The sequence below is a fragment of the Maylandia zebra genome, linkage group LG3 (genome assembly GCF_041146795.1).
Source record: "Maylandia zebra isolate NMK-2024a linkage group LG3, Mzebra_GT3a, whole genome shotgun sequence".
NCBI lineage: Eukaryota > Metazoa > Chordata > Actinopteri > Cichliformes > Cichlidae > Maylandia > Maylandia zebra.
This window is the reverse complement of record NC_135169.1, coordinates 14867903-14880737: the sequence shown is the minus strand read 5'-3', so window position 1 is coordinate 14880737 and position 12835 is coordinate 14867903. Positions and strand designations below refer to the sequence as shown.

General features: G+C 39.9%; 1 protein-coding gene across 2 annotated transcripts; it reads right to left on the bottom strand.

Moving 5' to 3' along the window:
• Positions 1-5664: 5664 nt before the first annotated feature.
• LOC101467679 (uncharacterized) lies at positions 5665-12602 on the bottom strand. 2 transcript variants are annotated; one of them, XM_004572300.3, is made up of 4 exons: positions 12346-12602; positions 10902-11022; positions 9283-9819; positions 5665-7368 (listed from the first exon to the last, which is right to left on the bottom strand). In XM_004572300.3, the coding sequence occupies exons 2-4, from the start codon at positions 11002-11004 to the stop codon at positions 6041-6043; spliced, it is 1968 nt and encodes a 655-aa protein (XP_004572357.2). In that variant the 5' UTR covers positions 11005-11022; positions 12346-12602; the 3' UTR covers positions 5665-6040. The 2 variants fall into 2 exon arrangements, with proteins under 2 accessions (XP_004572357.2, XP_076736160.1); XM_076880045.1 differs by lacking the exon at positions 12346-12602 and adding an exon at positions 11330-11576.
• Between the last annotated feature and the right edge of the window lie 233 nt (positions 12603-12835).

Sequence of the window (12835 nt, the reverse complement as noted above, 5' to 3'; positions counted from 1 at the left end):
GCAAACACTGGTCAGATCAGAGTTGAGCAACAGCTTCTAATCGATGTGTTTGTTGTACTGTGTGTATCTTTACTCAAAAATAATGCATTCAAACACACACACACACACACACACACACACACACACACACACACACACACACACACACACACTAAAGTCAAACATGCTGCCTACTCAGTTCAGTTGCAGCAGGATTTCCTGTCAGTTCCTGTACATTTTACACCAACCAAATAGTGACAAACACCAACGACACTAACATTGACTCAACTGAACTCAATCAGAAAAGGGCAACAAAAACATTCGAGGATTTTAAAATGATAGAATAGAGTTTCTATTTACTCCCATTTTACAGCATTACCGCGGGTTTTGTTAAAATATAAATGAATCTCTCCATATTAATATTACATGCGTCAGAAAAATGTCATTTATTTACCACCTTTCAATACAAAGATCACAAAGTGCTTCACAAAAAAATACCAGAGAATAAAAAAGTTAACGACACACAGGTTAAAAAAAAATGCAATGATAAAATGTATAACATTTTTAAATAACAATAATGATTTAGCTTCTCAAGTTAAGGTGTATGTTAACACCAAATATAAAAGAGAAATACAGGCCAGAAGGTAAAATATTGTTGTAGAAGTTAATGAATAAAGGAGCGCATAAAAAGTACCACACAGCAGGCCACGATATTAAAAAACACACCAACAGAGTGGACAGGACCAGTTAAATGACTAGAACTAGGGGATGAGAGCTAGCAACTACCAGCTAGGCTGCTGTGGGGTGTGCACAGCAAGATTTATCATTTATTTCAAAGGCTTTATTTGACTGATTGTTAAGCAGGACACTAATTTATTGATCCAGTACAAAAGTAATAGTAAAAATGAGAAACTGCAGTTTCATAGTGCCAATACAGTATTTTGGGAGATACACTAAGCCAACTACTTACAGTTTTATAAACACGTGAACGCTTTCGATATTATTTCTCTTAACAGGAAAGGAAATAAACCGAATCACAATTATCTTCCCATTAAAATTGTCCTTCTAAAATTCTCATTAGTCTTTTGCTATAACCGTTTCTGTGAACAGATGTACATAAATATGTAAATATGTAAATATGAGGAGAATCACACACTGTTAAATACACACCAGGAACATGGTTATTTATCAAATCAAAAACAAAGTGATGCAGTAATGTTGTGGGTATGGAGCTGGATTCCCTTAAGGTGGTGTCGGAGAGGCGGATGTTGTCCAAGATAAAGACAATGTTGGGTAACACCTCCCACCCACTCATGACATGCTGGCTTGTCACAGGAGCACGTTCAGTGGGAGACTGAGATTACCAAAAAGCACCACTGAATCACACAGGAAATCATTCCTGCCTGTGGCCATCTCCCTGTACAACTCCTCCATCAAACACACTGTAAACACTGCGATAGCTACGCACGTTTTACACACGCTCTTTTCTACTCTGTAATGTTGCTGTCAATATTCTTAATATTTATTTATAACTACACCTGTCAACCCGGGATATTTATTATTTGGTGATTTGTATATATTGTGCTATTCCTTATATCTTAACATATTGTATTGTTAAATAGTCTGCTTTTGTTAATGTTACTGTACTGGAGCAACTATAACCCACATAATTTCCCTGGGGATTAATGAAGTATTCTGATTCTGATAAATGTATAGACAGACTAAATTACTACAGGAAATATCTTTTCTTTCTTGTCTACCAGTGAGGAGAATAATGAAGCAACACCGCCATCTACTGGAACAAACAAAGAATCACTCTTGAGTTTAAGGCTGCTTAAAGAGCAGCACAGACCAAACAAAATGGCACGACTGATTAATAGTAACATATGAAGTGCATTGATATCAGCAGCAGCAATAAGTCTCAGCCAATCTTTCTGATCTGGGTCTGTAGAAGATTAAAGCTTATACTTAAACAAAGAAACAAACAATATGCATGCTTTTATTTTCAGGAAAAGTAAAAGTGGATTGACAAATTAGTGATAGGAAACAATTTAGGATTGAATGTCTCACAAAGACACATAAAACTCTTTAAATCAGTGCAGACAAAGATACAGATTTTAACCATATAAAGAACCCTATTAGCAGAATGTAAGTTCTTCACTAAGTGCAGAAGTACATTATCATCTTCATCTCAACTTTTTACCACACAGACAAGAAACTGTTTTACACACTGTGTTGCTTCACTTCTCATTTACTATCAGTTAAATACCATCGACTTCTTTTGTAAAACCATAAGTAAATCCTGCAAAAACATCAAACACTGGAGAGCCAGAGCCAGCGTGATACATCGAAGTGTGTTAGGTCGCTACTTTTCCTGCTTTATTTCCACCCTCTAATATGTTTTCAATGCTTTGCTTTGTGGCATAATTACTGATCAAGTGGATGATTATTGGATTTAATGACTTAATTTAATGACTCAAATAACCATCAGCAGCCTGCCCTCTCTTCTCTGTCTCAATGATACATGTAGGATCCATTTGTTTCACTTCCCCTGCTGGGTGTCCAATGATGCAGGCTTTACCATTGGGAGGCAGTGGAGCCCCAGTGGTACCTTGTTCTTTGCTCTTGTTTTGCCTTTGAGCTTTCAGGGTTACCTGGATGATTGAGCATGCATCAAGATGTTTCAGGGTTGAGCTCCAGAACTGCATAATCTAGCTCAGCGTCAAAGTCTATGAATGTATTCTCTGCTGTAAAGCAGTAGAAATTTGTTTCTGGCTCAGTCTTAGTCAAATATAGCAAACACTTCTGGATCCTGCTGGAGCGCCTTTCCTTTAAAGGAGCTGCAGATAAATTTGCCTTCATTACTGCAACTGATAATTTCACTGCTATCATGTGCACTGGGTGAAGAGTTTGTGTGACTAGAACTCGTCCCATCAGAACATTGAACAAAGACCAACACAAACTACTCTCAGATTAAAAATGTGATTAAATTTAGCGATAGTTAACGGTATAGAGTAAGCACTTACCTTAACTTTGATGTTTTTCTCAGCCATGTTCAGCGATTCAGATTTATTATGAAAAGAAATACTCATGTTTCCAAAGTCATATTTTCATCTTTCTCTCATATAGTTGCTTTCAGTGTGATGAAATGGGACACTTTGGGGAGCTAGTGGTGTCTCTGAAACCACCTCAAGAAGAAAAGAACCAACTCCTCAGTTATATTAGCTATTTTATCTGCTTTGCTTCCTTCATGAACTTTTACAACTACAGCCAGAATCACCAATTAACCTAACATGGAAGTTCATTGATACTAAAATTAATAATTACACACCAACCTAGAAGATGGTCAAAATGCAGTGTATTTGAATGTCAGGAGTTTAACAACCATCTGCATGTCCTTGTACTAAGATAAGTGCTAAGCTATTACTGAGGTCATAGGTGTTGTTGTTTTTGTACCAGACATTAAAAACCTAAAGCTTCACACTGAACAGCTCAGTCATGTCTTACACACAAAAACAATTCAGGACCAAGTTCAAGACATAGTAAGAAATGACCAAATACGTGTTGACGCATTATGAGTTACCACTTTGGCTTAAAAATTCACAACATTGGCAGTGCAGATTAAAGGTTTACACTTTTACAAGATTCTTGGATTGTAAACTCATGTATAATGGTCTGCTCTGACTTGCAGAGTAGTATGTGGGGAGGGTGTGAATCCCTGGAGAGAGACTGCCAAAAATATCCAAATAGATGAGCGGGAATGGGTTAATAAGTCGAACCCATTGAGGCACAAATATGTTGACCACAGCGAAGAGCGAGAATTCAAGAGGGTAAAAAAAAAAAGTCCCTGAATTTTATTTAGTTCCATTATCACTGTCACTTCATTAAAAAATTGAAATTACATAAAGGCTCACAATCTGAAGGTAAACAGATAAAACACCCAGCACAAGTTTGAATGCTGGTAACTAGGGCTGCCACGATTTGTCGACTAGTCACGATTACGTCGACTACCAAAATCGTCGACGACTGATTTAATAGTCGACGTGTCGTTTGAAGCTTTGTAAGATCGCAAAAGACGCAGGAATAATAGCAGGATTTAAGAGTGTAATAACGGACTGAAACAGAAGATGGCAGCACTGCATGTACAAGGATGCCAGCTGCCGTTAAACCCCGAAGAAGAAGAAGCAGCTGTGTCCCAGAATTCATAGCGCAGCCCAGCGCAGTTGTCATGGCGGTAGCTAGTTAGTTTTAATATTACTCTTATTATTCTTTCTGGGTCACAAAATAAACGTTTAACATATTTTCAGGCGAGAATGTAGCTGTGTAAACCTCAAATATCGGCTCAGTTTATTATTATTACATTATTATTGTACTTTATTGAGCCCCGTGGGGAAATTGCTCTCTGCATTTAACCCATTCACTCAGTGAAGCAGTGGGCAGCCATTGGGCGCCCGGGGAGCAGTGTGTAGGGACGGTACCTTGCTCAGGGGTACCTCAGGGTAGTTGTTACACATATTTTCAAAAGCGCTCCGACGTTTTCGGAGACGTCTGTTACCCACTAGCTCGATAGCTAGCCGGGGGCTAGGTCACTAGCGCCGTGAGAACACCGGACTCCCGGCAAATTGTTTTCAAACCCACCGCCGTCTTTCGCGACTCAGGTTAAATATATATGAGTCACTTAGATAAATTAAAAATGTTGTTGTTTGGCTTTTTTTTTTTTTTTTAGTATTTTATTTGTTCCTGAGTAAATCGGTTTGGCTGAGATTAAAGTTATAGTTTTTACACAGCTGAATAAACGTCAAGCAGACAGCTGATTATCAGAAGTGTGAGATGCTGGAGAATATACTCCGGTGTCCTGTTATATTTTAGATAGCAAGGAGTTTATTAAACTTTACCAAAACAATCTGCAAATTTCATTAAAATTGAATAAACTATCATCTTGTCTTTATTTTTAGTTAGCACCTTAAAAGCTTAAAGCTGTAAGCTAATGATAGTTATATAAGAGCAGATGCTGCTGGTGCAATTAAGCTGTAGTTTTACGTCCAGTGGATGATGATCTGATTAGTCGACTAATCGCATAAATAATCGGTGACTAGTCGACTATCAAAATAATCGTTTGTGGCAGCCCTACTGGTAACAGTGTTGGCCACTTGCGTAGGTTGACACGTATCACGTTAAAAACGTGCACATTGCAAGAAATCCAGTGGCAGCACAGTTTGGGTTACAGCAGATATCACACTGGAGTAAAGGTAGGAAAGCATTGTCTCTGCAACTAGGAGAAGAATAAATTTATAAAGATAGGTGACCAATAGTTGCATTGAATTACATCGCAAAGCCAACCATCTACAAGTAGTTGTGGCAACTCTCAGACAGATTGCAATCTGCAGTTATTTGGAAACCTCTGCCAATCAATCGGAGTCAGTCTGTGTCAATGAGCGCAATGAGTTTCCTTAATTAGAGATACATGACTTAAAACAGGGCAAAAAGTTGATGCCCATTTTGACCAACAGCAGTTTTTTCTTTTTAATTTTCTCTATTATCTATATTATTAATTACTCTGACAACTACAGTGAGGTAGACGTACTGAGAGTCTAGTGTGGTGAAAGTATGATTGTAACTCACTACTTGATGATCAATATCCAATCTGTATTTTACCAATGAAAACTATGACATCCAGACACAAGATAGTTTCTTAGTTCTTTGGTTTTAATATTGACTTTTATTCCCGAAATAGTTTCTTTTTTTGGCATTTCATTTTTTTCATCCTTTTCAGTTTGGGACAAATCCCCAATTTAATATATTAATCTGTAAAAAAAATAAAATAAAAGAATACAAAACTGTCCCAAACTATAATTCTAAAAGCATTTTATCATTTAAAGACCAAGGCAGCGAGTTTCTCTCTAACATTCTTCCGTCTCATTTTACATGAAGAACAACTAAAAGAGCTACAGTTAAAGCTTAAAATGGGGTGAAGCTGAGTCAACGTAATCTCATCTCAGCAGTCATCCCTGTTTGTCCTCCTAATCTGCGGCTGCTTCCACTAAAACATCAGATTCAGTCTCTACTTTTTCTTGTTGTGAGTTAATCTGTGATTTGTGAGGTGCTGCAGGAGCCTGAAGCGCTTCTTGCAGAGTTCACACTCAAACGGCCTTTCATCGGTGTGGGTGCGCATGTGCTTTGTGAGATTCCCACTGTGGTTGAACTGCTTCCCACACTCCTTGCACGCGAAGGGTTTTTCCCCTGAGTGGATCATCTGGTGTTTCTTCATATTCATGATCTGGGAAAAGCACTTTCCACACTGAGAGCAGCGATGTGGTTTTTCTGCTGACTCAGCACACCCGTGATTGGCTAACTCCTCCTGATCTCTAAATTCCCGCCCGCACAGGGAACACCGTGGTGGTTTCTCCTCATGAGCGGACAGGTGTGTTTTCAACGTGGACGGGTGACAATAACCTTTCCCACATTTTTCACACTTGTATGGTTTCTCCCCTGTGTGGCCACGCTCATGGAATATCAGGTGCTGCTGCAGCCGGAAACTTTTGTCGCAGTGTGAGCAGTGAAAGCGCTTCTCCCCGGTGTGTATCATTTGGTGCTTCTTCAAGTTGCTCCTGATACTGAAGGCCTTGGGGCAGAGTCTGCACTTGAAGGGCTGCTCTCCAGTGTGGGTGTGGATGTGTGATGCCAGCGATTCCTGCAGTCTAAACTTCTTTGCGCAAAGCTGACATTGGTAGGGTTTCTCCCCTGTGTGGATTCGCTCGTGCTTCCTCAGTTTGAAAAGCTGTTTGAAGCTTTTGCCACAGTGGCTGCAGTTGTGAGGTCTCTCCTCAGAGTGGCTCAACATGTGTATTCTGAGGTCCCCGCGCCTGGCACAGGTCTTGCCGCACTGGTCGCATTTATATGGTTTCTCCCCTGTGTGGATCAGCATGTGCTCCTTCAGAGTTCCTTCCCTGCCAAACTGCTTCCCACAGACCTCACAGTGGTAAGATTTCTCCCCAGTGTGAGTGAGGAGATGCTGCCGCAGTGTGTACAGCATGTAGAAGCTCTTATTACATTGTGTGCAGGTGTGAGGCCTCTCTCGTTGAACCTCATTACTGTCTTTGCCCTCGTGACTTTCACCGTTCTCTTTGTGACAGAGCTCATGCAGCTTCAGCCCGCGTTTAGTGTCAAATGTTAGAATGCACCTGCTGCATGAGAACGTCTCCTGCTCCAGCTGGTCTGAATCTTCTGTGGGTTTTGTTCTGCTGCAGTTGTGCCGCTGGTGTCGGAGGACGTTGCTCTTCCTTGCGAAGGACTTCCCACAGTGCTCACAGCGGTGGTGTCGGGGTTCAGACGCAGCATCCTGTTGGTTCTCTGTTTGGTTTTCATTGGTTGAAGACACGCAAGAAGGAGCTGCAAGGAAGAGGAAAGAAGAAAGTGATGATTACAAGTCACAATGCTCAAAATTATTCCATTAGCGTGTTGAAAATGATGTTTAGAAGAGAAGCTTGAAGGACGTAAAAAAATTGATGTTTTAATTACAATCAATCTGCTTTTATAACAAGACTAATGTCTGACCTTTTGACCTATGGCCTTGAAGCATTACATACTAAAATAGCATGTTTACCCATAAGATGAAATCTTTGGGTTCTATAAGCTGTAAAAACTTGAAATTTGAAGGTATTTTCACGCTGTTTGCAATTTGCGAACCTTTATGCCATCTTTGTGACATCGTAAGGCATTGTGTTGAAAAAGTGCTTTGTACAGTGCTCTCCATGCCCTTTTATAATACATATATATACTTAATATGGTTTCTTTAAATCTTTTTTCAAGGTCAACTTTGATGTTGAGGGTGCTAAGTTTGTGGATGATCCAGAAAAAATTGTGGGTAAGCAAAGCTTTTACTGATTTTTACATTTGCTGTGACCTTGACATGATTTTCACCAAAATTGAATCAGCTCGAGCTATTGTTGGACCTGAGAACTCCTAGCAGATGCAACAGGGTCTTGCACTAAGTTTATAATACTCAAGCTAATACCAATACTACTCGTACTACTACAACTAATCATAATGATACTAATAACAATAACAACAACAAGTACGGCTGGGCAATATGAGAAAAATCTAATGTTCAAATACCCCCCCCCCCCCAAAACAAAACAAAACAAAACAAAAAAAACCCACTTTGGTGTAGTACAACATTCAAATCGACCATTCGGTGTTTTACTTCTACTTCAAATACAAAAAAATGACACTACTGTGGTAGTACATCTCTTTCTGTGTTCAACACCAGACATTTAACAAACAAAAGATCAGAACAAACAAAAGTACATCAAGCAATAATTCATGTGACAAAATAAACTAACTGAAATGAAAAAGGTGCTCTTTTGTGCTTATGATATATGAAAATTTTAAAACAAAAAATGGGATTATCTCAAATTACAGAAAGAAAAGTCTAGATAGTGACTATAAAAATGACTGACCAAGAACAGTCACAGGTATCACAGCTGGTTTAACATTTTCTTTGCTGTGTGAGGAGATGTTGACATGTGTCAATGGCTTAATATTGCCATAGCAATTTATACTCGATGGTCACGATAAAGCCATTTTAACCACCATACATGGAAAAACTTGCGATACCTGAAGTATATTCGATATATCGCCCACCCCTAATAATAAGGCCTTTTTCTAGAAGCTAAACATGCTCTGAAATTCATCAGGAGAATTGCAACTGGTGAAGATTTACTTTCACATCAGTTGAATGTGAACAGTTGGGCTTACTACAAATAAACCCAACTGATGTTTTTTTTTTTTACATGCATATGTGAGATTGGTACACACATGTAACATCACAGGATGCACAAAAAACCCTACAAAAACCAAACCTTTTGTAGCCATGCTGTAAAGCTAACAATTTAGGAGGGTAGTGTGGAAATAATATCATTTAGAAATAATGACATTTCTAGGTTTTACGTTAAAGGTTTGATCTGATCAGCGTCATATTTACTCAGTCTAATGCAAAGACCTCACTGATGATAAATTGGAAAACTTTTGAGTTTTTATTGAAGAGCGTGTCTCTTGCTCCATGGGGAAATTTGTAACTCACACATATGTCGTCCAGTACGGCCCAAACTTCTCATGTTTGATGAAGACCTGAACATCTACTCAGCAGTATCTAATAGTCACAGTGCCACCAAGAGGCAACAGAGCAGTAGTGCAAAGCTAAAATATTGGCAGCAAAGCCTTAAAAAAAACTTTCTGGTGAAAATTTTAAGTTTTAATCAAATAATTAAAAAATTACTAAAACACTAGTTATTAAACATTCACCTCCAGACTCGGGCTCGGGGGTTTCTGCATCTTCAGCTTCCTCTGCTTCAGTGTCCTGCTGTGCCGTCTCTGCTCTGTCTGATAAAGCATCTTCTTCCTGACTTTGCTGTGACATTGCATCCATGTCCTCCTCTGAACTGGCGCCCAGTGCAGCTGTTTCGAGGGACTCTGATAGTTCGGAACACTGTATGAGCCACGCCATCCCTTTGGTGCCGCTGCCGTTCTCCTGAAACACTAACATTTTGCCATCAGTCCGAGCAAGCTCTTCAGGTTTGTTTTCCACCAAGATGTTGTTTTTATTTTCTTCTTCTTCTTTATACAAATGAATCTCTGCTCCGACTCCGCTGTCCTGCCAGACTGGGTGCAGCTCCAGCTTTGAGCCCTCGTACTCTCTCCCCAACTGCTCGTCCTCCTCTTTCAAGTTGAGCTGCAAGCTGCTGTGATTATCGTCACTGTTCAGCACTGGAGTTTTCATGCAGTCCACCAAAGAGACAGACAGCTCCCTCAGAGTGAGGACTGGAAGGTCACCAGACGGGGCTGAAAGGACGTTAAGAAGAGGAAGACACAGAAAACTGATGGATTATTTGCTGACCTCTTCAGGGTTTACTGTTTGAACTTTACTTTAAAAGGAGGCTGAAATAATTTGTTCACATACAGATATGAGCAGTGAGCAAAAACCTTAAACTGTTTTAAAATTCAGCCAATCGCCTGTTCACAGGGCTTTAAAATAGACTCCAGAATGGTGGCCAAGTTTTAAAACTTTTTATAAAACAGATAAAAATCTATGCATTACTTCACATTTTCCCAAAGTCTCTTCAGACTCTATTTCTCAGAAACAGCAGTTTGACAACAGGGCAACATTTGTTACATATGTAACCAGAGAAGACCTCTAAAGAATCATCAGCTATGCATGAAGCTTCAGGCTCATGTGAGTTCAGTCTCTCTCTCCGAGTGGTCATTGTATATGTAAATCTAGACAAAAAAAAGTTTAATTCATGTGAATGCGGATTTTAGCAGATGACTATGTTGCCATAAAAGAAAGAAAAGGCTGGTTTACATTAGTCTTTGTGGGCAGTGTCACAGTTTTATGCCCAAGAAGTAATCTGCCCAAACAGTAAAATCCTGGTTTGCCTGTAACTGTGGAACATCACTATAGGAAATTAAGAACATCGGAGCAGGTCCTCAGGCATGCTGGTACTGATTTGTGGAGCTTGACAGCATGATAAAAATCATACTAGTGATAAAAGCAGTCAGCCCAGACACAAGAAAGGCTGCGTTAGAGCTACCAGCCGAGTGGAGGCCAGTAGCTGTGCAGTTTGTTTTTGGCATTACTAGTGAGTAGTTTGCTTTGTTGAACCATCTCATTGTTATTTTAGCATATTTCTGTTGGTTACTGACTTTCAGTTTAGCCATTTTTTTGTTTTTTTGACTATAGCAATAAAAGCATATTATTTATAAAAACTACTGTGTTTGACTTGTTTCTTTTCCCAGCTCTAATTGTTGTTGACTCCCTCATTCCCTTGCCCTTGTTTGTATACTTGATGAGGGTATCTAAGCCTGTGACCAGCACTGTAAGATGTAGGAAGGATCCTGATCTTGTGTTTCTGAATGCTGCTCACCTTCAAGCTCTGCCCTCGGGACCCCCAGAGTCTTCATACAGTCCACCAGGCAGACAGTGAGCTGCTTGCGGCCCAGCATGGACAGACTGCTGACCGACTCCATGATCGCCCGTCAAGAGACCTGAAAGACAGTCAGGTTCAGCATGTTTTGAGCTTTTCTTGCATATAAATATTTTTTGGTGCAGGCCAAAGTTAATTTTGTCAGTGCCAAAAGAAAACCCACTAAAACCCAAATAAAAATATTTTAACTAGTAATTAATTATGTGGGGATTTGTTTACGCAAGTTTAAGTATGTGTCTGTTTATCAAATAGCCCAATAAAATTACCATTTAAGTGGAAATCTCTAACACAGATGCTTTGCCTTTATTGAATGGGACTAATTGTGCTTATGTGTGCAGTCAACCACCAAAAGCCCAAGACAGCAGTACCTTAAACAACCACTTGTTACATTTAAGCCTCTTTGCCACCGGTAGCTACTTGACCCCGGTTCCAAGTGAGCTGAGTTGAGCCAAAAATGTGATGTAACCAGGCTCCATGCCACTGATTGGATGAGTCATAAGAGTGACGCCTCCGGAAGAATCACACTCCTCATTTTTGAAACACAGAAACGAGGGAAATGGCTGCACACAAACCAACACTGTGGTCCAATGATGAGGTGCAGAGGTTTACCATCAGCTTAGCAGCAGGTATACCATCGCCTCGATGTCCTCAACATAACAATGTGTTGTGTTGCTTTGCATTGGTGTCCTATACAAATGACATCACAGGACTTTTGGGACGAATGCTATAACGAATCCTCCCACAGTGAGGTTTAACACCCAGTGTTAAAGGTAAACAACCGAAACCAAGCAGACTTCCTGCTGAAGCATAATTCAGGCTTAAGGCCATGTCATCCATTGTATTCAACATGGCAGCTTCCACAAACCACCAGCCACTGATATGCATTTATGAGAATGCATCAGCAAGATTAATTAATGCATGTTTATGACTACAAAACTTTTTTTTCCCTATAAAACCAAAAAATAATCATTGACAGCTCCTTTACAATGTCAGTACAACAGGCACAAAAACCTGCAAATATTTAACATCTTCGTCAATAAGAAACGTAAAACATTAACAATCCATCAATAAATATTAATAATAATGACGGTGTTTCGGTGTCACAGTTTACACTGTTTTTATCTGTTTTAGCTTGAGGCACTGCTCTGCTTTAAGCTTCCCGAGTATCTTGGTATGGTTTACTTTACAATAGCCCCAGCTTTAGTTTCCAATTCAGTGCTTAACGTGGCTTTGCGAACTAATTTTCTCCCCTTTAGTTAGCAATTTGAGGCTAACTGTAGCCCAGCTCCTGTTTTACAGCACAGACTTAAACTTCATGTCTGATATCCTGCTCTCCTTACACCGAGCACAAGAGGAAATCCCCGAGCACACAGGGTGAACTCACCAGAAGGAGTTTAGTCCGCTTTCTCCCCCGGCCTAACTCCCGAGCTAAACCGCTCGTGCAGCCCGATTTCCGCTTCGTGTAAACATGAATAAACTTCCACCATCAATTTCTACTTCTGACATGCAGAGCTGCACTCTCCTCTGTTTATAATCTCATCAGGAAAAGAAACTGTGAAGAAGGACGCACAGAAACAACATGAGAAAGAAGTCCGCAACGTGTGTTTGGTGTGTTTTTCCAGCTTTACGCGAAGAAGGGGATGTGCGACCAATGAGCTTTGGGGAAGGGAGGAGAAGGCGGGCTCTTGTGTAGAACTGTAGCCAATCACAGCATGGATGGAGTTCAAACAGAAGGGTCGCGGCTCAGGACAAAATTGATATGAACGCCTTTCTTTACACTGGTCCGTGACAGTGATTGGTCTGATAGTTCAGATTATTTCAGGCGCTGTTCCTCTTATCAGATTTAATTTTAAAATTTCACATAATTTTCATCA